The 27328-nt window shown below is 40.5% G+C and overlaps 1 protein-coding gene across 6 annotated transcripts in view; it reads right to left on the reverse strand.

The window, feature by feature from the left end:
* PPARGC1A (PPARG coactivator 1 alpha) overlaps nucleotides 1-27328 on the reverse strand; it is a 365154-nt gene that overhangs the window by 22861 nt on the left and 314965 nt on the right. For 5 of the 6 annotated variants that reach the window (XR_012580521.1, XM_026792132.2, XM_074541813.1 and 2 more), the window contains exons 3-7: nucleotides 9490-9684; nucleotides 8405-8527; nucleotides 7307-7511; nucleotides 3188-3233; nucleotides 3006-3079 (exon numbers count right to left, since the gene is read on the reverse strand). Coding sequence is in view for 5 of the 6 variants with exons in the window: in XM_026792132.2 (XP_026647933.2) it covers nucleotides 3006-3079; nucleotides 3188-3233; nucleotides 7307-7511; nucleotides 8405-8527; nucleotides 9490-9684 (643 nt within the window). In the remaining variant the exon portion in view is untranslated. Of the gene's footprint in view, nucleotides 1-3005; nucleotides 3080-3187; nucleotides 3234-7306; nucleotides 7512-8404; nucleotides 8528-9428; nucleotides 9685-27328 lie in introns of those variants that run through there. The other variant, XM_074541815.1, reaches the window with a different exon arrangement.

Genomic DNA, 27328 nt, shown 5'->3' on the forward strand with positions numbered 1-27328 from the left:
GGCACTGGCAATGCGGATGGCTGTGGAAAAAGAGATGCATTTCTTCTGAGTCCCTCACTCAGAAGACTCATCTGACACAGGAATTTCATTCACTGCATTATCATTTCCTAGGACTCCCTCCATGCCATGAAGTTCTGGTCCAGCTTCCTCAGAATAACACTAGAATAATCAACTTCAAGAGATAGGACTTTATACAGCAATGGACTTAGGACACTTACTTACAGTGCATTGAAAGAATTCTTATGTGTGGCATGAAAACACTTCAAAGAATATTTGTTCCTTGTAATTTGACAAATCGATGTTTTGACAGTTTTAGGGAGGACAAAGTTACACTCATGACTACTAACAAATCTGTTGTAAAGCAAGATATAGCACTGGCAAGAGAATGGCTTCAGTTTAACTTTAGATACATGAATCCAAAATGTGTGTGTGACGAAGATTGATGGCTCATGTGGGAAATGTTTTTATTTATTTATTTTTCTGGTCTATAGTTAATTCATCAGTGAGGGAAGCAATGTTGTTTTCAGCAGAAAGATCAAGGGAGTTGCTATTTATATTAAACTACTTTGTGCTTCAATAGTGCAAGCAGCACTGCTAATGGTCTTTTCAATTCAGTAGTGAGATCAAGGTAACTCCTATTTAAATTATACTAAATAGTGCTTGTATGGTGCAAGCTGCCCTATATAAGGACAATGAGCAATGCGGTTATCTGGATATAATTTGGAGTTGCGAGGGTTCTCACTAAAAAACTTCAAGGTATTATTAATCACTACTACCGCTACTTTTTTCCTTATTTTAGTTTTGGTTGTTTTTTAAACTGAAATGGGTCCCAATTCTGCCATGATTTACACACACATGCACACACACAATATGCTGTAAGTTCTTCAGTACTCCAGGCTGTTTCTATTACGTACTTTGCTTCCAGCACAAGCAGACTCAGGACACAAAACTACTGCAGTACAAATTACTTAAAAAGCAAGACATGCATATTTTTATAGGTTTACATACATACATGAATATAAAAATAAAAACTAATACACATAGGCAGAGATTAAAATAGTTACTGCATCATCTCCTGAAATCTTGTGAAGTGCAACATGAAGTCCAAGAGCCACCATTATTACACTGCTTAGTAACATTGCCCAGCTCCCTGGCCACACAACACTCCAATTCTTATTATTCCTGAATATCATCAGGTTATTTCCTAGCTAACTTCTTTTACTTCTAGCGAGGAAAAAAAATCACAGAATCATAGTAGAGCATTCCTGTTTACACATGTGGCCAGTTGTGCTGTTTCCCAGCTTCTGTTGCTTTTTTAATGCACCAGTTCTCCTGATTATGTTTTTCAAGCACCTACAGAGCTGTTTTGTTTCCTCCTGTGTGCATGGCTGATGGAGCGGAATGAATCTGGTAATACCAATACCAAGACATTCCTGTTGCCACTATGGACAAAATACCAGAGGATTGTCCAGGGGTCAGACTGACTCCCAATTTCTGTCTAGTCAGCTGATGGAAAAGCAGGCTGCTGACTTTTTGGCTGGGAGAAAACACTGCTTCCTTCAGTGATTTCAACGGCTGCTTGTACCACTCTGCTGTAGTCACCTCATCTGCCCCTTTCTGCTGGCAGCACTAAGCACTGACTTATCCATGTGCTTACAAATGGGCACCCTTGTGCAGACTTGCTGTCCTGTAATGATGGAAGAGGCTTCTCCATGCTTCACTTCACTCCACTCCACTTCACTTACTGGCACTGAATAGGATTATCCTCCTGCATACAGTGAATTTTGCCATGTTTATGTTGGTTTTGCAAAATGAAGATGTGTAGGAAGAATGCTTCCTTTTGCTGTGAGAGCAATGACTAAGACTGCAGGCTTCCAGGAGACAGCAGGGAAAAGTGTTCATGTTTTAGTGCTGAACTAATGAAAAAATTTCTGAAAAAGTAAAATGATGGTTGTGGGAAGGTGATAGCCCAGTGTACCTACCCAAACCCAGCCTGGGCCTGCTGCCACTGAATTCAGGAGCACCAAGTTAATTTGTGGTACCTCAAGACCTTTTTTGCAATACACCCCTTCCCCCACAATGCTAGAGATCAGATAGTTTACAACCTGCTGCTATCCTGAGAGAAGCACGTGCCAAGTACATCTCTTATTTTTCAATATTACACAACTGAGAAAGAAAATGGTCTTGGCAATAACTCAGGTGGAGCTCAATGTGTTTTTTTGTGCTCAGCTCAGGACACTTGAAGAAAATAGAGGCAAAAAAGAGTTCAGAGGAATGCCATAAAACAGATCTGAGTCTGAAGGAATTGACTTCAGCAGAAAGAAGAGCAGACGAATTAAACGAATGATTAAATGGGTGATGCACGAACTAAACCACTACATGATAAAAAAATCCTACAAATCTTCAAAAGGTACAAATCCAGGGATCAGAAAGGAGGAGGAAGATGAAGGGAGGTTGTGTGAAGTGTGTTAATGGAAGAAAAAGAAAAAGCAGGAATACAAAATGAATACCACTTTTAAAAATTACCTCTAAACTATGGGACAATTAGTTGTTCAGTGCTAGAGGAGAAAGTTGTTATTTGTGATGTATTAATCTAGAAATGACAAAGCACTGAAACATGCAGTCATGTACAGCCCTAGACCGGCCTGGAGACAGACTGAATGACATAACTTTTACATCTGTAACATCTATTACACTGTGCTGTGGGGTTTGTCTTTGAAAGATGGTGCTCAGCTGTACACAAATCTATGGGGAAATGGAGAAATATAACAGATAAATGGTTTCATTCATATTTTCTCAGAAATTATGCTCTCCTGTGTAGGTTTGGAACCGTATTTTCAAACATGTTTCTTCTCAGGTAGCTGGATAAAAATGTAATGATGAACTGCACTGAAGTGAATCTACTGGAGACTTCTGTGAGATCTCAGCACATTTGTGCTATATTAAAGTAAACAAACACACACAAGCCATGCTTAAAGAAAGAGCAGTCATTTTGCATTTCTCACCTGCAGTTCCAGAGAGTTCCACACTTAAGGTTTGTTCAATAGTCTTGTTCTCAAATGGGGAACCCTTGGGATCACTGGAAGACAGGGCACATTTATAAAAACAAGCTGAAATGGAGTTGCTGTAGCCAAAATCTACTGAACCCCCCTCCCTTTTATAAATGTTTGCACTTTTTAGTACTTACTTTGGTGACTCGGGTGTCAATGGAAGTGATAAACTTGTTGGTTTGGCTAAAGGAAAAAAGAAAACAATTATGCAATATTTAAACACTCTGTAAAGTATACTGCAAACATTTCTTTATACTTTGGCATTGGAATCGTGTGGTAGTCAGTTAGGGCCAAGCTCTAATAGTGCAATTGCCATTTCAGTGTATCTCAGATGGATAAATAAAGAGACTCATCCTGATTCCTTATTCACTAGCACTAAAAGGGCACCAAAATTTCAACAATTATTTACATCAATTACTGTACCTCTGAAATACAGTACACAACCCAAATGACAAGAACCTTTCAGAAGAAGAGTGGTACATGTTAGAAATCAATGAAGAACTCTACAGGATACACTGTGAAAGTGTTACTTCTCTCAGTGTTAATTTAGACTACAGTTCACGTTCTAGTTGGAAACAGGAGCAGCAGAATAACTACAAAGTAACAGAACGTTATGAATATTCAGTTAATTTTACAAGATACAATTTCATATACAGTACTGAGAATAGGTTGTTTCTATGAGGCCAGAGTCCAATCAGTTATAGTCCAAATTTTTGCAAATTATGCTGCAAACTACGACAAACCATGGACATAGTCACAGATGGTTAAAAATGGGGTTGAAGCTCTCAGCACTACAATCCCGACACACACAAAAAACAAAGCTCTGGCTATAAAAATGTAAGTCTTTGCAGCTTTTCCTCATGCAAAATTGTATTTTCTCAGAGCAAGCCAAGAACCAGGATGTTGTAATACAACTAAGAAGCCTTTAAAATTAAAAATTATAGTACTTGCAAATTTTACTTTTCAGAAGTTAGATTGATGTTTTAAACACAGAGAGCATTGTAGCAAGAACAACAGCAGGGGATCTCTTCTGCAGATTAATTACTTAAGACAAAATGTTCCCCTTGAACACTCCTGCACTGCAGATCTTTTGTCCAGAGTGTCACTACTGCATATTTCATATTCATTACAGGCTTGGAGCTCCCATCAACATTAAGGGATTTTATATGCAAATTGATTACTTTTATATGCTCTAGAGCATTCCTGAAGTAATATAACATTTTAAAAAATTAATTCTCAAAAGCTGCATATTGTTTCTTCTCCTCCCCATATGAGAAAAGGAAGCTCAGGTGTTCACCTCAGGTTCACCTTCCTCAGAAGTCACTGCTGGAGTGAGGAGATGCACCTCAACGAGTTATTTGTCTGGTCCAGCACAGTCACTGATCTGCGCATTACAGCAGGTGCAGTAAAACTGAATGTAACCTGACACATCTTTGTGTGCAATTTATATACATCTAGGAATACTAATGTTTGCCTGTGGCTACCTGGAGGTAAAATTGGCTTAAAAAAACAGATCTTGCAGTAAGGCTCTGGAATAAAGTTTCATACAAAGTCGTTCCTTTTTTTTTTTTTCTTTTTTTATTTTGAAATAAAAATTGGCACACTCTTAACCAATTTAGGCTAAGGAAGCTGAATGTGTAAGAGCTATTTACGTCTCTTTAAAGTCTCTTTCTAGCTCTTATTAGTCCCACAAAATATCGGGGACTAATATCAGAGTATACTTTTATTAAATTCTGAAGCACTGAGGCACAGTGCAAATCTGCCAGAGATGGGCACAGAACCAAGGCATTATCTCACACTCCCATGTATTAATTTTAGGCAGATATCACCGAGCTCTCCCACTGAGAAGTTCACATACCAGAACACCCATCAGTTTTCTTATTGCTAGGCAAGAGCTTGACCAAACACTCTTTCTGCAAAGGATTCATACTCACATACAGCTACTGATAGTGTAAATATTTAGTCAAGACACTGTCATTTTACATGATGCCTGTTTATCAGAGTTTCAAGGTCTACTGTAGTGTGGGGGGTTTTTTTTGGGTTTTTTTTTTTTTTGGGTTTTTTTTTTTTATTAAAAAGAGTTCACATCAAGTTGCTTGTCCCTGTAAATTGAAAACATTCAGGTTCAAAAGAACTACGTATCCTCATGGGCAAATTTCAGTGCAAAACCACAGATGATCTTTGGCATGAATGCGTTTGTGGACATTCCCGTGGGTTTGCAATATGTTTGCAACAGAACCCTAAAGGAAAATAACATTTGAATTATCCTTTGTGAACTTTCCCTAACTCTGAAAGAAAATCTCAGACTGTGATAGTTTTTTAAAACAGAAGAAGCCAATTTTCTTGTACCTTTGATTAAATGTATGAAACAATGACTGCAGGTCTGCAAATATCAGTTAAATTTGCAAGGTTGATTCTGCATGAATTGACTGTCCAAGCTGAAAGCATTATATTCTTGTATTTGCATTATATGCAAATCCATTGATATTGAAGTTATATATTGGTGCATGAGGCAAATTTGCTGAAAAAACATTTCAGAAGCCTGTAAATTAAGGCACAGGAAAATTAAAGAAGGTAATTTCTCTGTGCCTGCAAATTCACCTGCAAGACCACTAAAATCACAGTCATCTGTTAAGCACAGTTGTTAGCTGTATGTCCCTTCGGACTTTCCTAACCTCTCCTCCGTGCTGTTTCCACAGCTCAGTGTGCCCTGACTCTTTGAACTGAATCTACACAATTGCTCAGCTGGGGAAAAAAAAGCAGCTCTGATCTGAATAGAAGGACTTTATAATCTGCATGCACGCTTGTGTGCACATATATCTCTGTATGGGTATAACATACATGTGCATAGAGCATGTTATACATGATGCACCTTATCACCTGCCACCTTAACATCCAACAGTGTTAGTAAAGCCCCCTGTAACTTCTGGCAGTTCTGTTTTTCAGTACCATTGCAGTAACAGACCCAGGTTTCACAGGTAGAGTTCAGTCTGGATTCTGCTGTGAAAGCAGACTGCTGAAGCCATCCAGATGTGGCAGTTCACATAAAGAAGCTTTAGGAGCAGTTGGATTTCCTTCATATGAGAAATATTGTTCAGATAATTTGAGCCCATAATGGAGAAAACCCTTACTTAGGATGTCAGAATGTACAGCTGCGAGAACAATATTAACTGACAGGAAGGGAAGTTTATTTTTATTAAGTTTGCTTATATTTCCTAGTGCAGAATGAGAAAACAGATTTGATAGAGGTTGAAATGCAAGAAAGAGGGAGGGGAAAACTAGAAAGAACATACAGTTTACAACTGTTGCTTTGAAAATACCAAACACCACATTTAAGGTCACATCCTGATCTCTGTTGCAGACAGGTAACTTCCACTGACTTTAGTGGAGGCATCCAGGATTGGCACTGATGTGTCTGAGGCAGGCACAAAGCCTTTCAGATGCCAGGCCAACATCAATACATAGACGTATTTAAAGTAGCAATAATTTTAAAAAGCTCCCTTTGGGTTCGTAAGCTTTTACAGCTTTCCTTTTTCGTGGGAAAACAGAGGGAAAGAGAGGGAGAGAAAGTGAGAGAGGAGGCTTTAAGTTCTTGCGTCTCTGTCACAGAAGCTACTTGTAATATAGACCAGTTTTTTACACATCAGGGGATACTAAAATTCAACAGAAGTGTTTAGTTTTGACCATAAAAAATCCAAAAACAAGAGAGAAAGATCAGGATAGCATCTAAACTTTCAACTATTTACAAAATAAAATTACAAACAAGCATTCCAGCTTTAACAGGAATGACACATTTATTGTTTTCTCTGTAGCAGTGAGTGCACTATTTATTGTCTCTTAAGGGCTAGGTGGCAGGTTAACAATGCCCTCAGTTTTACTCCAGCAACAGAGAAAGAAGCTCACTAATGAACTGGCCTGCCGAACTTGTTTAGGGGCATAATGATTTCTTAGTGCTACACTTGTCTCCAGCTAGCTTGGTATATTGCCATGTGGTATTTGCTAAACTTTTCCTGAGATCCTTTTCTGAGGCTTGGGGCAATAAACAAAACGATCAAATACGTCTAAAAGCTAAATCTAGCTAACTAATTCTAACTTCATAATACTGTTTAAAAATTCTCTTTACACAGAAGTGATGCTGGGTTTCCAATACTAATCCAAAGAACAGAAGAAGTACTGAGGGTATTCCCAACCACAGTACTTCAGCTTCCCAGGGTTACTGCTGGTACCAAAGCTGTATTCTGCAGTCCCACACCTACCCTGCAGATGATTTGTCTGAGACTGCAGATGGGGCTTCCTTTTGGAGGTGCATTTCTCTTTGCTGCTGTTCCTGTTCTCTGCTGGTTTGGTCTGAGGAGGATCATCATTCGTAGTCAGATATTTTAGAAGTTCAGAGCAGGGGCGTCTCTGAGGCTTTTGCTGTTGACAAATGCTCTTCGCTTTATTGCTCCATGAATTCTCAGTCTTAAAACAGGGTAAAATAAAATAATAAAATAAAATAAAATAAAGTAAAGCTAAAATTAGTGAGCTGAACCTTATCAAAATGGATATAGGTTTTCTGAAGAGATGAGATTTTCAATGAAGTGTTCAGCCTAAGTGTACTAGATCTATGAGCTGTGAATAACTGTTTGCAGAACAAGGAAAGAAAATTACATTTAAAATTCCTAAATGACATTTATGCAGCTTTTTATTTCATTTCTCCTACATTGCAATGTTCCTACTCAGCAACATGTAACTAACAAGACCCTACAGCGCCTTTAGTGTGAACAAAAAAATAAGCTGGTTTAAACCTTAATTTGCTGCTGATTGCTTGGGCCTAGTATTCACAACTCTCTTAAGTACTCCTAAATGGCCCGTTTTCAGTTACACTGAACGGCAAGACAAACATTGTTTAATACTGCCTGCTAACAGAATTACGTCCAAGCCCCCCATTCCATCCAACCAATGTCTAATATACATCTTTTGCCAAGAATCCAGTGTCATTTGTCTTAGCTCAGACAGCTGGGGAAATGGCAGTCCCACATCCTGGAGTCACCCATAAACAACACCAGACCATCAGCAAATTTTATCACATCCCATCCTACTCTGTGTATCAGTAAAGTAGGTAAGAGTAACAGACGGTGTGACTACAACTGAAGTCTGCCAAGAGAAGGGGCATAAATGAAATATTCAGAGCATAAAAGAGCTCAGATGATTTTCTGGAACCCAGTCTACAACTCATATTTTTTAAAAATTAGTTAGAAAATAGTAAGCACATACAATACATTCAGATCTACTTCTTGCTTGATTGCTAAAAGCATAAAAGACGTTGTTACATTTTCTTTTTTTCCCCCTTATTATAAAAATTAAGTTTGTACCTTAACAACCACAGGGCTTGTTCTGATCCTGTGATTAGTGTTTGCATGGTTTTGTGTGCTGAGACCACTGCATTCATTGTAATTTAGCTGAGTGTTGGCTGGAGCCAGCAAGAGCTTCTTAAGCTACAAACATATCAGGGAAAGGGAAGTGGAAGGAAAACAGTTACACATCTTTATCAATTAAAGTGACTTATCTACATTTTTGCATAGTTACCTAAAGTTAGTTATATCAATTTCAGCAAGCAAAGTACAATAAAACAAAAAGCAGGACTTGATATTCCTCAGAGTAAACAGATTTCATTTCCTTCTGGCTTGGCAGCACATTTCTGCTCCCTTTACTGCAGTATACTGAGCGGCAAGCAGAACTGACAGGGACCATGGATCTCTGAATCCAGGGCAAAATGAAATTCTCAGTGATCTGTTTGACATGAAGAGGCCTCTGATCTATACAGAGACATAAACTTTAACAGAATAATGGATATGGTGTCAAGATTCAGGTATCTGGCTCTGTTCCCACTAAAGCCAGTGATAAGAGGCTTTCAGCAGAAACAGAATCACATCACAGACCAGATTTACTAAGCAAAATGCATATAATGTTTCACCCACATCCTCATCCAAGATTCAGTTTTGCCCTGGTTAGCATTAAGCTGGAGCTTACTGGTCAAATCGATGTTAAAGACACAAAATCAGCCCTGCATCCCAACAGACTCATTGGGCCTTTCTTCAGAGATCACCAAAAATGATGTCTAAACACACACAACAGAAAGAGCCCCGAGAAATGAAATATGAGTTAAGAACCATTACCCCGACTCATCTGAACAGAATGATAAGCAAAAATGTCAGCCCCATTAGCTTAAGAGTTTCAAAAACAACCTTTTCAACAACTTTTTAATAGACTGCCATATTAATCATCCTATGGCTATTTGGTGGGGGGTGGTTTCCCCCACTTAATTCTCAGTTCTTTACTCGATTTTCCTCTCCAGTCTAAATGAAAAGTCCAGACCTTACTGTGACTACATCATACCCATGCAGCGGGTGGCCAGAGGCACATCCAATTCCTGTTAAACAGTAGGAAGGGTTCTTACTAGAGACGGCTCTTCTGCCTCCTGGGTCGGAGGGGCGCCGTCGGGCACTGGGGAGGGGCTAGCGGCATTTTCGTTGGTCACATCTCCATCTGTCAGTGCATCAAAGGAAGGCAATCCATCCTCATCCACAGGGATGCTGTCCAGTGTTTCTGTGAGAACTGCTAGCAAGTTTGCCTCGCTCTCTTCATCTAGTTTCTGTGGGAGAGGACGAAATAAAAAGAGGAACCAGGTGAGAGAAGGAACAAAACGATGCCTCTGTGTGTGAACAAGCAGACAACACGTAGTTAAACTGGCCCTTGGAACAGCAACCTGCAACAGAATCTCAGACGATGTAATTAGGTCCAATAAAATGATCCATTTCTGTTCAAAAGAAATCTCTTTGTGCTCATAGCATAATGCAAGTTTACTTTTCTTCCACAATTCTTTCTTTTGTCAGGTGTTAAGAATGATAAGTGATCACTCAAGGATTGTATTACAGGATGAGCCTAAGATGCTGACACCTAATGATGGTGTCAGCCCAGGCTGTCCCTTTTTTTTGCTCTTCAACACTGAACACTAGCTAACTGACATGACAAAATTACAGGAATCAGACAGCTAATCAGGACACCAAAACGAATCACCAGAAAAACACTAAAAACTTCATTCACATATACGGTCCAGTGTAAGCAAGAAAGGGTTTCCCTTCCACATTTCTGCAAATCCTTGCTCCAAAATAAAACAGCTTCTTATTCCTGAGTATACTGGTATAAGAATAGCCAGCAGCACTCATATGGTAAATGACAGGTTGTTTGGGTTTCTTTTAAAGAAACATATTAGGGAGGTTGCCTTTGAAGTTGTCCTTTCAAATTGTGTCTTTTGAGTGCTCAATACACTATTGTATGCATTTATCAAATTCTGACTGCAATTATAAAAAATAGATTAATTTCTAATCAGAAGTGCCTGTAATGTTAATTTATATCTTATTTCAGCAGCAAGAGTTCTTTTTGTCAAATTGAGTAAATTTAAGCGCCTCCTGATTTTTAATGAAATATAGTCCCTACTGTATATTAAGATACAGATTTTTTGAGTGCTGAGAGTTAGAACTGAGAAATAGAACTGTGTAAAAATCATTATATTTATTTTTCAGAGAGATTGGAAATTGATCTTGACAGATCAATTATCTAGGACTCCTAGGCTGATCCTAGTGCTATTGAAGTAAATGAAAAGCCTTTCACTGATTCAAGTGATATCAAATTGGGAGTTTCTCCACCGGCTTCAGAGCAGCTCATCATGCTCCAGGTCCCCACTGTGAAAAAATTTCAGCTAAGTTCAAATCTCAAAGTAAGAAAGTGAACTAGCAGGACAAATAATACCAGCAAGACAAACAAACAAGCAAAAGAAAGAAGTTAAAAAAGCAACTGCAAAACATTGCCAAGTTACACTTTGGAAAAAAATAATCAAGTGAATCTGGGTATCCCCTTAGCATGACTTTTTTCAGTAATACTTTTATCTAGCAGACTCTGAACAGAGATGATCATAAACCACGCAGATAATTGCTCCTGCTAGGATTCTCTGCCAAATCACACCTCACAGCTTCTAACATAAAAGCTGTCTTTGAGCTAGAAAGCTAAGGCAGAGCACTGTTCTGGTGCTTACGGCATCATCTCCAAGAAACAAATAAATACTCAGGCAAGCTAATGCCAAGGAGAAGCATTTACTTGAAAGGCCAAAAGGCACTTATCCACTGACAAAAAGTATCCAAATTTTGGTATCAGGTGATTTCCACCATACTAGGGAGACGTGCACACAGCTGTGATAATTCAGTGTGTAGAGAATGAAATTGGCAGAAGGGAGCCAAATGAAACCGTGCTCCGAATTCAGCTTTTCACAGCCACTTTCTGAGAGGAAAAGAGAAAAATTTCTGTGTCACTTCTAGAATAGTAAGAAAAGGCATATTGGGCAAGAAAGTGTGTACCAGTGTTTTTTCGCAATGGCATTTCAAGTCCCTTGCAGGTGGTGGGATGAATGGTGTGAGAGCCAGCCCTCGAGCCTAAGGGTGTCCATGGGCTGGTTTGGCTGCCTGACCCCAGCCCTACACCAGGAACGTTTTCAGCAAGTCCATCTGGTGGGGCACACTGCTGAGCCTTGCAGCTTGTAAAGCTGACAATGAAGCTGGAAGTGTTGCTATTTCTAACAGGGAATGCCTCCTTTAATAATAGCATGCCAGAAGAAAATCTGATATTTGCTGTTAGCTGCTCCACTCTCATGCTTTAAACAGACATTCAAGTGCGCTGACATTCAAGAACAGAAAGTTGAGCGGACACTGGTCCTCATCACAGCAATTTCAATTAGTTTTGTACAAGTTTCAACATTCAAACACCCCAGAGAAAGCAGAGGATGTGACAAAGAGGACTCTGTTAAACAATTAATGCCACTTTCCATTATTGCTTCAGTCCCAATTTACAGAGCAAATAAATCAAAGTCACCACAGATGAAGCACACTAGCTGGCTAACACATGTCTATTCACAAACGACATGGCAGCAGGAACACATTAGTCAAGGAAATGACATTGCTAGATAACCTCTTAAAGGTTTAACTATGCTATTGCTAAATAATTGTCCTAAATCATTGTTTATAAAGAAACACAATTATTAGATACAGCAGAAATGGTGCTGTGGAGAGATGCAGAGGGAGAGATGGTTGGGTACATCAATGTCTGAACAATAATCACTGAAGCAGCAGCTTCCTCTTTTGCTGTTGCAGTCTGAGTCTTGGTGTTGACAGCACTGGGGAGAAGCAACACCATGGCCAAATGCAGGCTCTTTCACAGTTTCAGCAGTGTCACTGCAGAAGTTCACATTTCAGACTGGCATCCAACCTGCTCACCGCACAGGCTCGGTGGAACAGGAGGAGCGGAGCACCCCCACCTCTGCCAAGGCCAGAGGATGTGCTGCGTGCTCCCTGGAACTGACTCCACCATGTCCTTAACTTCATGCAGGATCTCACAAGAAGGATTTGCTTCTCTTTGTAGGAGCAGATCCTAGGTATTTAGACCACCTAAATGAACTACAGAGTGTAAGAAGAAGGACCAGAGGATAATCTCAAATGTAAAGCTGCATGGCAAATGCAATTAATAAACTTTTATGAAAACAATGCATAATGACTCCATGTTGCTAACTTGCCTTTTAAATGCAGAAGCAGTTATGCATCACTTCCAAATCACACTGTTATGTTAGCATGAAGACATTGGGGCCAGATATGTTTTGATCCCTATAATTTTCACCCAGACTAAGGAGGCAAGGAACACAAGTATGCCAATGAATGCACGCAGTTCTGTGTTTCTGACAACAGAAATCTCCAGCATATCCAGAATGCCATTAGCTCTGAAAGGAAATAAAATCTGGCATTTATGTCACTCTTTATGGGTGAATGCAACAGAGGTAAACTGCGAGAACATCAACCAATCCTCAAACATGAGTCCATCTAGGAGTCCAAATACCATGGAAAGCTTTTAACTGTGCTCTTCTCTGCTTTTACATGTTTTGCTCTAATAATTTAATACTTCTACAGCACTAAAAATAATTCTCTGTCTGAAAACACTGTAATAGTTGTGTAAGAATCTAATTGCATTTCTGCCTTCAGTAAAATGTCTCCAGAGAAATTCTCTCTTTGGTCAGTGAAATGAGTTGATAATTTACCCACGCAAAGGTATTTAAATCCTCTACCCCTGATGATTCCTTCTCTTTTGCTATTCTGACTATTGATGGAGCTGGGCTCACCCTGTGGTTAGCATTTTATGCCTGTAATACCTGTTACTTGTCAGCAATCCACAGAGGCCAAAGATTGAGCTGTAACAGAAGCTTGTCCATGCTGTCACTCACAGGCATCCCTTTAGGGTGTATATAGGGAGCAATGCTGTAATTTATCCTTAAATTTTCTTCCTTTAAAAAATCATGCAACATTTTAAAATCTCTGTCATTACCATCAGATTGGGTTAGAGAAAACCTAGGAAAACATGAAATCCACAAGTCCATAGGCCCTGACACAACACATCAATGAAAGCTGGAGAGAGCTGGCAGACATCATAGTGAGGCTGCTTCTGGTCATCTCTGAAAGGTCATGGAGATCAGGAGAGGTGTCTGAGGACTGCAAGAGAGCAAATGTCACCCCAGTCTTCAAAAATGGCAAGGAGTCATGAGTGGCATCATGAGTGGTGCTCCACAAGGTTCAATATGGGGCCCAGTATTGGCCCACTCAACAACAACGTGGCCAGTCAGCCTCACCTCAATCCCTAAAAAGGTAATGGAGCACCTCATTTTGGAGGCCACCTATATCCACATGGATGACACAAAGGCAATCAGAGGTAGTCAAGCATGATTTCACTAAAGATAAGTAAATCGTGATTGACCAACCTGACTGCCTTCCATGATGGAAAAACTACCTGGATGGATAAAGGGAGAGCAAGTGGATATTGTCTACCTTGACCTCAGGAAGGCTTTTGACACTGTCTCTCACAACATCCTCATAGGGAAACTCAGGAAGTATGGGCTGGATGAGTGGACAATGAGGTGGATTGAGAACTGGCTGAACAGCAGAACCCAGAGGGTGGTAATCAGTGGCATGGGCCTGATTTGAGGCCTGTCACAAGTGGTGTCCCCCAGGGTTCAACACTGGACCCAGTACTGTTTAATTTATTCATCAGTGACTTGGATGAATGTTCAGATGCCTCCTCAGCAATCTCATGGATGACACAAAGCAGATAGAAGCTTTGGACTGATCCCCCTGAGTGCTGTGCAGCCCTTCAGGAGAACCTGGGCAGGTTTGGGAGATGGGCAGGAAGGGACCATTTGAAATACAACAAAGGCAAATGCAGGATCCTGCACCTGGGGAAGAATAACCCCAGGGACCAGCACATGCTTGGGGCCAAACTGCTGGAAAGCAGCTCTGCAAAGAAGGACCTGGTGGACACCAAGTGTCCATGAGCCAGCAGTGCCCTTGTGGCCAGGAGGGCCAGTGGTACCTGGGGTGCATTAGGGAGAGCATTGCCAGCAGGCTGAGGGAGGTGATCCTGCCCCTCTGCTCAGCCTTGGTGAAGCTCATCTGGAGTTCTGTGTCCAGTTCTGGGCTCCTCAGTACCAGAGAGACATGGAGCTCCTGGAACAGGCCCAGAGGAGGGTGACAAAGATGCTGGAGGGACTGGAACAGCTCTGTTGTGAGGACAGGCTGAGGGAGCTGGGCCTGTTCAGCCTTGAGAAGACACAGCTGGGAGGGGAGCTCATCAATGTCTGTCAGTACCTGAGGGAGGGTGGCAGGAGATGGAGCCGGGCTCTGCTCAGGGGGGCCAAGCAACAGGACAAGAGGGAACAGGCAGAAACTGATGCCCAAAACTTTCTACCTGAACATAAGGAAGAACTTTTTTACTCTGTGAAGGACAGAGTACTGGAACAGGTTGCCCAGAGAGGTGGTGTAGTTTAGTTTCTGTCACTGGAGACATTCATTGGGCACAATCCTGTGCCACATGCTCCAGGATGGCCCTGCTTGAGCAAGGAGATTAGTCCAGCTGACCCTCTGTGATCCCTTCCAACCCATCTATCTGTGTTTCTGTGATCTCTTCTTGAAAACCCTGAAGCCAGTGCGCAGATGTCCTGAGTCAGGATTATCCTGTAGCTCTTTTCATCAGCACAGGTATGCTGATCCATTCCAGAAGAGTATCAAGCCCATCTTTTAGAAAATATTTTCAACATATAAATAGTATCTCCAACATCTTCCCTTTGGGTGACTTCTCCTCTCCCTTTCAATTGTGATTAGTGCATGCACAACTTTTGCTGACTGTATCTCAAAGAATTAAATCAGCTAATGAACGATGATGCTCTAAAGCTTCTTTACTGACAATTTGAATAGCACATAGGCCCACTGTGATTCATACTGAAAGATCAGGGTCTAAGCTGCATTATTAATCCACAGCCCCAAGGAGCTGGGAGCAGTGGCAGCTGGCCACATCTTTGTAAAAAGCCCAGGAAACTTTGGGACAGATCCACAGCTGGCAGAAGCTGTCACCACTCCAGCAGCCCAGCTTGGTAAGCAATTCAGAGCAGCCAGGTGTACACCAGAACTCACAAGGGATCACCATTTCAACATATTGACTCATTTCTCCTCATCAGCCTAAGATCTATTTATAGCACAATTAACAAAGAAAATATTTTTTTTTCCTCCAGGTGAAAATATGAGTGATCTAAAAATACTAATACATTATGGCTCTACCTTCAAACAAACAAAATTGACTTGTGAGCACACCAGGGATTTCCAACAGGACTTAATTCCTTAATTACAAATTTTGGAGCAAGGATGTCCTTAAGATTGTCTTTTCCTTAAGAAACAAGGGGTACAGATTCACCCTTTTTTGCACATAAGGACGCAGAGGCACTGAAAAGCTCATTAACACCACTCAGGCCCTGAACACCTCCTGTCTACAAACATGCATGAGTAGGGGCAGATGCTGTATCAGCACTAGCCCCACAACCCAAGCTTTGCCACAAGAGGATAGGAGCCACAGGCTGCACAGAAGCATTGGGAGGGTAGGAGGTGTACAAGGATTAGGATGCAGGTTGGTTGGCATTCCTACTCCTGACAGAGAAAAATGAGAATGTAAGTCAAGGACCACGAAAGGGAAGAACTACAGCCCAAGTTTCCCCTCTTCTGGTACAGAAGCAGTCAACCTGCCATGGCATGGCACAGACAGAGCTCTCATGTTGATTTTGCTGCCTTTTCCATGCCCTGTCCAAGGCAAGCGCCACTTTTCCCTCAACTTAGAGCTGGCTGTACCCAGGGCCAAAGATGAATTAGTGGTCCAAGTGGTGAATCACTTGTTCCACCTTACCTGCTCACAATGAGTCCCATATCCTTATATAAATGAAGAACTTTCAACTTTCTCAGCTTCTATTTTACTGTTCAATTGCTTTGCAAATGCTTAGGCATCCTGCATTGTCTTACAGTACAAATTCACATGATGCATTTGCATAAGAACATTTTTCCAAGGTCTGATAGTCTGGTCCCCTAGAGACACTCCCATAATTGAAATGCTTAAGTCCAGAGCTATCAATTATCTTTAAAAACAAAATGGAGTCCCACTAGGAGAAAATTACAGCCAGATTTCTTTATATGAAGTAGAAATATGGGGATTAATTATCACCACCCCGTGCAAATGCCTTTAGGGTATGCAAAGGAAACAAGATATTTTCTTCTCTTGAAGGAGGCAGCTATATTCATACTCCTCACATGCACCTTCAGGCAAAGACCACTTGACTCCAGAGCCTGCCTTCTCATTTCAACAGCCCCAGTACCCTTCATATGGAATGTTAATATATATCTCAATTGCAGGACCAACCACTTGCCAACATTTACATAAAAGCTTCACTCCAGTTGGATTTCTCTACATATAGACTTGAAGTAATGATCTGTACAACTACAAAATGCTTTCCCCCAAAAAATGATATTAAGTAAGTATTGTGATTCTAGGTATAATATAAATATAAATATTAAACAATTACAATTCATATACTGCAATGCCTAATTTGCAGAGCTAGGTCCCAGAGGGGCACAAATCCCCAGCATCACTCCTAGGAACATTAGGGCAGCACTGGAGGGACCTGTTAAATGTCCACAGGCTGAAGGAGATGGGAGCACCAGTAGCATTGATTTTTCCCCCTCCTCTCTTCAGAGTACAACAATTGAAATAAAATAAAATAAAATAAAATAAAATAAAATAAAATAAAATAAAATAAAATAAAATAAAATAAAATAAAATAAAATAAATTTTCATCATCATCATTATCAACATGTTGCTTATTTCTCACAAAGTTCTTGTGTGCAACTTGGTAACTTAACTCAGATTGCTTTCTCTCTGTGAGATGGTCTCCTGACACTGTAAAACTGTGTCAAGCACTTGGTATTAAAGCATCACAACTCAAAACCACAGTACAGATCACTTGCAAATAGGCTTTTCTTTAAGATCATGCCCTTGGATCACTGGAAGTAATGGTGTCATAGTTCCAGTAAGATAACTACCTTTACAAGTGAAAAATCTAACTTTTCTGCTCTAACCTAAACATGCCAGTTTAAAAAAGCCTACTGAATATTCCTCTACCACAAAGTCACCTTATTCTTATTACTTTGAACAAGTTGTTGCAGTTCAGAAGTTTCCATTACAGCCTGGAAATTAAGTTTATAATAAACTGAACAGCTACTAATTGACTTACTCATCTCATGAACTTGAGGATCAAGCCAGCAACCCATGCTTTACATCTTTTGATCAAAATTCATCCACATTTTGCAAGCCATTTCAATTTGATTTGTGTAAACCGCATCCTTCCCCTCTATCATAGTAATCTTTGATTCTGGAGAGAAGATAAAACAAAAAACAATCTGCAAGCAAGCTGCTGTGCTATTGACTGTATTAAGGGGACCAATGACAAGATATTGTGCTGGATTCCACTTCATTGGTATACCAAATATCCAAAATTTATACTAAGTGAAACCACAGAATCTTTGCAAACACAGTCAATTTAACTCAGTATCAAAAGGTCACTCTTCAATTTATACTGGATCCTGAGCACAGTATTGAGAAAACACTTGAAAAAAAATAATCTCATCATCAGTTTGGACCTCAACATTTGCTGACTATATAGACTAATTTGCTGATTACTAAATAAATGCTCTAACCATGTTTCTTACTGGGTTAGCTCATCAGGGGAGCTTTTTAACTTCTACAGGACTTGACACTGTAAAGGACGTGCATGTCTGTAGCACTGAGGCACACCATGGACTTACTATTGTGCTGCTTTGCCCAGTGCTAGCAAAGTCCACCTGGTCTTTATGGGTGGGGAAATGCAGCACGAAAAGATCTAGCATGTCTTGTCCAGCCCACAATGGGCTAGGTTTGGGCTGAGCTCCACAATGAAGCAAAAAACTCTCTCTGTGTTTCTGGTGGGCAAAACCAAGAGCAGGCAAAGTGCAGAAGTGCAAAGGAAAGAAAGTGCCTGATGAAGAGCCACAACGAAAAGAAAGGCTGTAAGTTTTTCTTCACAGCACAAGAGTGAAGCCAGAGAAGCTGGTCTGGAGGTGAAGTTTCCTGTCTGCCAGAACTGCTGGGGCAGCACAGGTGGGCAGAGGAGCGAGCGATCTGGGCAAGGGGATGCAGGACAGGTAGCCTGACCTGCATGAGTAGCTCGGCCTAGCGTGCAAGAGGTTGGGCAGGCAGTCTCTGAGCTCAGCACCCAGGAGCTTCGCTATTTGGAGCAGCAAACGGCACCTCTTACCCATCCTCCCTTCCTCACACAGAGACAGTGGTTCATGCTTGTAACAAGGTCCTGAGCAACAACCCAGACTGGGATTTTTAATTATTATTCTGCACCTAAATATATAGAGGAGGGTAGAGAGTTAAAGATCCTGGGGCCCCAGTCTGAACAAGCTCTAATAGAGTGGGTACTGTAGAAATAAGGAAGAAAGCGAAGGCAGGGTACCGCATAAGGTAGGGAAGACATTTGGGACTCTCTTGTTGCAGAGCTTTCAACAACAGTGTCAGCAATATTTCAGTCCAAATAGTCAAGCACTGCTTGCTCAGATTTATTTATTTACTTGATTTATAGTCCATGCCCACACTAATCTCTCTATGCACTGACATAAGATTTTTCAACATTCATATACCTTTGTAAGGCAGCATAGCATATCCTGGAGGAAAAAAAAAGCTATATATATTTTACAGTGATGATTTCACACATGTAACTGATGTAAAAACTTGTTTGTCCTCTTTATCATGACAAATATCTCTAAAAACTGCACTTGAGTGTCAGTCAGTATGGACTCTTCCTTTGCCAACAAGAAGCACTATCTTGTCGCTTTCGTTCATTCTTTGTCTCAGAGTTGCATTTTCTTTACTTTTAATTTTATTGGATATGTCAGGATGTCTATTATCATCCCTACTTCTATCTTGAGATTTATGACTCTAAAGAGATACAAATTTAAAGGTAAAATTGTACATAATATAGCAGAGAAGAGTTTTACACATATTTTTAAATTTTGTTCATTTACGGGGAGACTAGTTTTGTATAAATGAAACGCACAATCAAAAACTACTTTTTAAGCTACAAAATAACACTTCTATCTGGTGCTTTTACTGTTAGAAAATTGGAATTTAATTTGACCAGGAAATTAGCATTTGTAAAGTATCAAATTCATTAAACGCTTTTTATGATGTTTTAATTTCTCAGCGTGTTCAGCTTCATCAAGCCTAACACATGCCCATTGAACAGGTATGATAAACACAAGTCACGTCTCACAGGAAGAAAAGCACTGGTTTTCCTTACAGTTGAATCATGAGTGGATGAGTACATCATTAATATATCTGGACTGCCCATCATTTTTTATTGTAATTTAACTGGATGGCAGCTATCTGGTTTGAGATGGTCAGAAGAGTTTACTCAGATACAACACAAAAACTTGTTTACAAGTCTAAAGATTCATTTTTTCTGTATATTTTACCTGTGTAGCTCTACATTATTTTTAGGTGGGACAGCAACGTCCTTCAGTGTCCTCCTTGTTTGTATATACTAGCAGATGTGTTGACTGACACACACACACAGCATTTAGAGAGGTGGTTTAGATAGATAAAATAAACCTCAGGTACCTGTACTCTAAGTGTCCTGGGCTGAAAGCAATAAAGACTCCTTTATAATGAAGCACCAAATGAGAATGTGCAGATCCCACAGTAAGAAACACCCTAGCAGGTATAGGGATAACAGCACAGACCACAGGTGACTTTTGTCAGGCTCTTCAGAGCACCTTCACAGTCCCACAAATATAGAAAGAAAGCCTCTCCCAGCAAGCAAATAAGTCCTCACCTCAAAAAGCAGTGATTGAACAGCGCAACCTGGTAAACCTCTACAACCACCAAGAATACTGTTCAGGATGAGGAGAGGCGTCTGAATTTTCCACTGGTTAAACACCTGGCTATGTTACATATCAGTTACGTATCTCCTCAATTTTTCATTCAGTGCTAAGACTTTATTGTTCTTTTAACCCAATTTTGTATATGCAAATAGAATGGTAAAGTAGAGATGGATCTTAAAACAGGAAACATTAAAAAAAAAAAATCACAGAAGAGCTATCTGTTGCAGTCTCCTCTAGGTCATGTCCACCGTTGGCTTATTTCTAAGTTTCCTGGACTAAGTTTCCTAAGTTTCCCAACCAGTCTTCACAGATCCTATTAATAAAATGGAGTTGACAATAAAATGTAAAACTAATTTGCTAGTTTACATTACCATGTCCATTTCCCCCAGCCAGTCTGGCAGAGTTATGTAGTGCATGCATACTGTGGTGCACATTACAGTTCCCACTGCAGTTGCCTCTCTTCTATTTACTCCTTAGTCAAGACTGAATTTATTGCTCATTCTCTGCTAGTTTTTTGAAAGTCTGCATGTCCCTGATCATGAGCTCTCCATCTGTGTGATGTAAAAGACTGCAATTTTTTTTAGTGAGGCACTCATGTTGTCCAGTCCCTTTTCCACCAGAAATGGCAAAAATCAAACTGGGCATATTTTTTTTATCCTCTTAAAAGATGGCACTTAGCAGTCCAGTCCAGATGTACTTACTTACCAATGCCCTACATAACACTGTTAATTACGCCATAAGTTCCTTTAGTCAGGGACTTTTCTTTATTTGTTCACACAACCCCTTTTATAACCATATCCTGTTTTACCATTGGGCTTTGAGATGCTGCCACAGCACCTAAAATAAATAATTTGGGGTGCTTCTATTTAATCCTGCTGGTAACCAAAAGACAAAGAACTTAGACCCAGATGTTCAGCTGCAGTAAATTAAGGCCTCTCCACAGATTTTAACAGAGCTATACAGATTTATGCTAGCTAGGGACTTGGTCCTCTGCTCTTAGTGCATTTTGATGCTTAAGATGAGAACAGCAGCTCCTACATAGTGTGTGTGCACCACCCTGTCCCAGGACTAAGAGCAGTCCAGCCACAGCCCAGCAAGGGCTAATTCTTCCTCCTTACCAAGTGAGTTTTGCAGCTGAGTATTACATTGCTATGACTTAGACACTGTTTAAAAGTGGCTTGGGCTCATCTTGCCTACAATGTGGTACATGCTGAGCTTGCATACCCTATTGGAAATACACTGACATTATTTGTTCATGTCAAGTGCACCTTCAGTTTAAAAGTTATCCCCGCTGAAGTTAACACAAGTTATACCTTGAGCCTGTGTAGCAGCTAAATGCACAGCCAAAACCCCACAGGATGTGCCTAACCCCAAGAATAATAAGAAAATTGAAACCATTTGAATACTAAACCAGAGATGGGACCCTGCAGATCACTGGGTTCAACATGGCTTACATTTTCCTGGCTAAAATAGTCTCCCTTTGTATTGAGATATTTTTCTCTGCTCTTTCAGCGCTCAAATTGATGGGGAATAGAGAGGGGAAGGGAGCTGTAGATTGGAAAGAGCCCGGGATGAGTGTCCAAGCCTTGCTCAACTGGCTCAGAGGAGTGGGTGGGACCACTCATGTTTAGGAAGCAATGAAATCCTGTTTTGTAAACATACATGGGGATTACACACACCACCAGGGGGTAAGGGGGGGAAAGAAGGGGAGAGAGGAAGAGAAAACAGGGAGACAAGAAAGTAAACATGGTTGCACTTGATTCTACACATGAAGGAGTAGGGGAAAGAACACCCCACCACAATGTATTTTAAGTAAAAAAGAGCGAGCCACCTGTAAATGAGCAGTACTGCCAAGTCTTACTCACCTGAAGCACCAAAACACCGGAGTGCAATGATCACCACAATGTTTACAGCTGCCTCTGGCCTTGCCCCGTTTTGATGGCAAAGAGTGCTGTAAATCCAAGTGCTGGGGGCACAGGGAGCACAACGCCAACTCCAGCTTGGCTTCCCTTGGATTAGAGCAGCACAAACCAAGCATCACCTGGCAAAGCCGGTGGAGTTAAACAAGGACAGATTAAGTGTAAGTGAGAAGGAAATCAGGCTCTTTATTTCTACCTCTCCTTCCTTGAGAAAAACTACATACATTCCTTTTTCTTCAGACACGTCAATAGCAATAGCTTAAACTGCCCTAATCAGGTTTCACCATTGGCAATGCGGAAATGTTTATTTCCATTAGGCTGAGTCTATAAAATCTTCCTTTCATTCCTGTGCTTCTACCATTCCCAAACAGCAAAGCCTGACAATTTAAGTCTCTGACAAGCAAGCTTAATACTGAGACGTTTAGAAAAAAAAAATCCATACAAAGAAAGCTCTTAAGACAAGATAGGCTGAGTGTTTGCACCACAAATGGTTTGTTTCAGCTATCTCTTTGCCTCCTGTAAGGCGGAAATCAGACAGCTTACTGGCTTAGCTCGTTAGGCCAGGTTAAAGGGATGCAACGCTGAAAGGCTCTTACAGAAGCTTACCCTTGGACTAAAAATAGCAGGCACTAGAGAATTATCTTAAATACTACCAAACTTGTTCTGCACTGTGAATGCAGATAACTGTAATATGTTTCCATTTTTGGTAGTTTTAGAGCTTTTTTAAGTTATGCTCGCTTTAGCTGACTATTTAATTAGTTTCTGATTCTATTTGCTACTTTTTCTGTCAGAGATATAGCCTGAGGGGTACTTTGCCTATGAATCCTTTGTATTTAGCAGTGCTGCTATTGTTAACATCTAATGAGCTGTTGGATTTGCCAAACACCCAGTATAGGTACAAACGCTTCTTTGAAATATAAAAGTTCAACACACAGCAAATAGCAAATCAAAAGATACTCTAAGGCAGCATCCGGACTCACTCATTGCATGTCTCATCAAAAGAGAACAAAAATAAAAATCTCCTTTATTACATTTAATTCTGAAATTCAAAAATGCATATTCGAGTGAGACAATTTTAGCTCCTTGTCCGTGACTTTAGAAGAAAACGAAATGATTTTTAGTACCATAAGAAGACTTCTGCATATGACTAAAGCTCCACAGTCTGACATGGATACCCGCCAGCTGAACTGTGGAGTTAGCAGTATTTTCTTTGGAGTAAAACTGCAAGATCCTACAATTTTTAATGAAGCCACCTCATCTTTAAAACACATAAATTGATATTTTGGTGTGTTTTTTAGGCTACAAGCAGTTTCTCTTTAAGCTCTGTTAAGCAGGATACCCATTCATCTGCTCCTCACTGAAAACCATGACAAGATATCAAAAAAAAAAAAAAAAAGAAACTCCAAAGCAAAGCACAAATGTTCTCTGTCCTTACATACATCTCACTCGTGCTACAGCCAGTCTGAAAGACATCACCACAGAAACCAGTCATGCGGTGTAACACCCCTGCTGCTGCTGTTGCCTCGACTTTGCACTTCTGCAGATAACACCACTGTGGGTACTCAGTGTACGAGCTCAGATCAGAACATCACAGGATTGAAGCAGCAAGGGCCCCTGCACACCGATTCCTGCCCACTGCCTTCCGCATGATGCCCCCAGTACTACACCAGTCTTGGCAGCCAGATGATTGCTGTAACAGGAGCACCAAATGGAAACTGATTCAGATGCACATTTTAGTATGTTTTCCAGTACTTCTTCTCTCCCTTGCAGCTCTTCAGTATGAGTAATTTTTAACATAATTTAAAAATCTCAGCTTGAGTGAGGCCATCTTCTAGACAGAAACTCTGGGCATGGTCAGGCTAAAAGCCATCCATGCAGCTGAACAGAAGTGTCTTCCCTTACTGGGCACACATCACATCCGACTGGAGCTGTAGAGCCTGTCCCCTCAGACACAATTTTTCTTTGACTTGCTTTTCAGGGTGAGGAATGTTTTTACTTTTAAATAGTGGTGGCATTCACAGATTCCCTCACCAGATATACGTGTCTTTATAAGCTCACACATAGTGGCATAACCCAGCCACATGTCTTGCAATTGCCATTAAAACCCTCCATATGTCTGCATTTGGGAAGCAAGTTTTCTTTTTGAGTAAGGAGTTAAGTTCACAGCCTCTCTGCTGAATAAACAACATGTCTGTTGTCACCTGGCTGCTGAGCAACTCCTTGTCTTTGAAAGTATGCACTCGGTGATTTTAGAGATCTATCTCTCAGCCTTTCCTTCTGCTGTCATGCAGCAAAAATCATGCTCCATTTTCATTATGATGATTAACACTACTATCCAGCTCCTGCAATTTGAATTTTTAAGTAGTATTCTAGCACTACTGAGGAAACACCCCCATTGCACTGAATGATCTCCAGTCACATATCAAGAGAAAGTATCTGCAGAAAGCACTCACAGTTCAAACAGACAAGATCAAGAAAGGAGGATTATAATCCTTGCTTTATAGAAGGGGATTTGATGCTCACAGATTAGTCAGCTTCTCCAGGCCACAGTGCCTGTAGGCCAGTCATGGTGGGAGAGCAGGGCTCCACACTACCACGCCTTCCAAGCAGGGCACATTTCACCACCAACAACAGTGCACACATTCCCCATCCCTAAGTTCTTTTAGCTGAACTTCTAGTTATCAGAAGAAGACTGAAAAACTGCTTGTCAAGAGTGCTGGAGTCACAGTCCACAGCTAAGAAGTTTATTTTGTACATTCACAGAACTTGGTGAGTTTGCCATTTTTTGTACAGAAAATGACACTGTAATATTTGCTCACTTAAAACTAGCATTCCAGAATGGAAATTTCTAGACAAAGTTGACACAGAGAGAGTAGTGAACAGACACACAGAACAAGGCTGGTAAGATATAACTCTATCAGAAAGACAAAGGTATCTCTATGATGCAGTGGATGTTAGGGAGAACATCAGGGCTACAGCAAAAGAGACAAGTTTGGACCACTGGAAAAGACACAGTCATGACTGAGTTCAAAAGTGAGCATGGAGGCCATCCATTTTAACATGAAGAGCCAGGCCAATCCCCTAAAATGCAGGAGGAAGAGGCTATAATAGAACAGCAACTCAGCAAGTCTCTTGGAAAAACAAAGGGCCCACAAACACTTGCTTGAGTGAGGCCTTCTCTTTGCATAACTTGCTTTGGGGATATAAAAACCAGAAAACATCCAAAGCCTGTAAGGTAAGTCCTTACCTGTAGAGATAATCACACAGATTTGTTTGTCCCAAGGAAGGATATGAAGGAGAAAGTGAACTGACGATTAGGCAGAGCTTTCATCTTGGAAGATTCCCAAATTACTACAAAGCTATGTAGGAAAATATTTTACTTTAGACTTGGATGGCCCTTGGAATCAAAAATAATCACAAAAGCAGTCCTTGTTGCTTCCCACAATGGCAGCTGTACTGAATAAGGCTCGCAAGCTGCAGAGCCTACAGGAGGGCAGAGCATGGGGTGTCTGCAATGTGCCAGACAGAAAAAGACAGAAAGAAAAAAGCTGTTGTGTTTTTTTACTGTATACTCTTTCCATTCTTTTCTTTGCTAGTGGAGAGACTACCCTTTCTTGCTACAGTAGCAGCTCAAGATCAAGGATCTGCTGCCAGGAACCTTTGGAGCTGACAGCCTGGGATGTGGCACTCCTTTACAGACTTTCGTATGTAAGCCTGTGTCATCTACCACAGGCTGCAAAAGGTCATTATGAAGTCTGTAGAAAGTCAAACAGCAGTGACGAAGGAAGCAAGTGTCTTTGGCACAGTATCAGGGATAAAATGCCTTTCTCAAAGGCATTTGTGGGATATCAGGCAGAGTGAATTGGAATTAGGATGAGGAATTGTGCCATTAACACCAGCAACAGATTAAATGCTGATGATTTTCCTTGTGTATAAGGTGGAAGAAGACAAGTTAGATATTGTGTGTTTATTGAAGCAGGAAGGTTAGAGATAAGATATAATCTAACCAAATCATGGAACGCAATATGGGAAGATAGTCAAGAGCTCCCGAGTCTGAATCAGTGGGTTTGTCTAATATTTCTAGGTACAATTACCACCAATGCAAAACAATTACTGAATTTCAGAGGAGAACACCAGGTGAAGAGGCCCTGATCCTTCATTAGTTGAGTATCTGTAAAAACCAGAAAGGACACCTGCACATATTCAAAGCATTCAAGCAGCAGCAGGAAGACATTTCCAGCAATTTTGGAGCGTACAAATTGGGCACCAGGAATTGCATTTTCTTTGCACAGAAACAATTCAAATGGATTAGAACATTTAAATATTTTCTAGGCTTCCACTCCAAGTCTATGAGCACCTTCACTCCTTTGCTATTAAAAAAAAACAAACATGTCATTATGCTACACTACTGTCTGTGAAATGCAGAAGTCTGTAATGAAATTTGTTTTTCTCTTTAGAGGTCACTCACTCTCAGCTCTTAAGAGTTGACTCTCTAGGGACAGCAGTGGTGAAGACAAATGTGGACTACCTCCAAATCTCTACAACTTTGATTTTCACAAATATTTCTTTTTTTTATTTATTTATTTACTTTTTTATTTGGAATACATCAGCATTGTTGAGGGCGATCCTAAAGAAATAACAGCACATTATGAGCCTGAATCAGAAATGACTAGAGAATATAATGGAGTTCTGTACAATACATTTGAGGGATGTCTTTGTAAGAGTTCTTTTAAAGATGGATTTTGGGGAGGAATTGGGAAAACCTAGCCACTCTGTTGAAAGGGATAGAAGGGCAATGAATTCTACTGTAGGATCTCTTCTTTTGCTGACTCAGTGAAGAAAGATTTGTCATTCAAAGACAAATTAGAAAAGGGCATGGATCGTGCTACATAGATGCTTCCTCTCAGTTATCAGCCACGTACAGGCAGCTTCCAACACATCTACCTCCAAGTGCATCTGAAAAAAAGCAATCTCTTCTGGTGGATGTGGACAGAAG

The sequence above is a fragment of the Zonotrichia albicollis genome, chromosome 5 (assembly GCF_047830755.1).
Source record: "Zonotrichia albicollis isolate bZonAlb1 chromosome 5, bZonAlb1.hap1, whole genome shotgun sequence".
NCBI classification, from domain to species: Eukaryota; Metazoa; Chordata; class Aves; order Passeriformes; family Passerellidae; genus Zonotrichia; species Zonotrichia albicollis.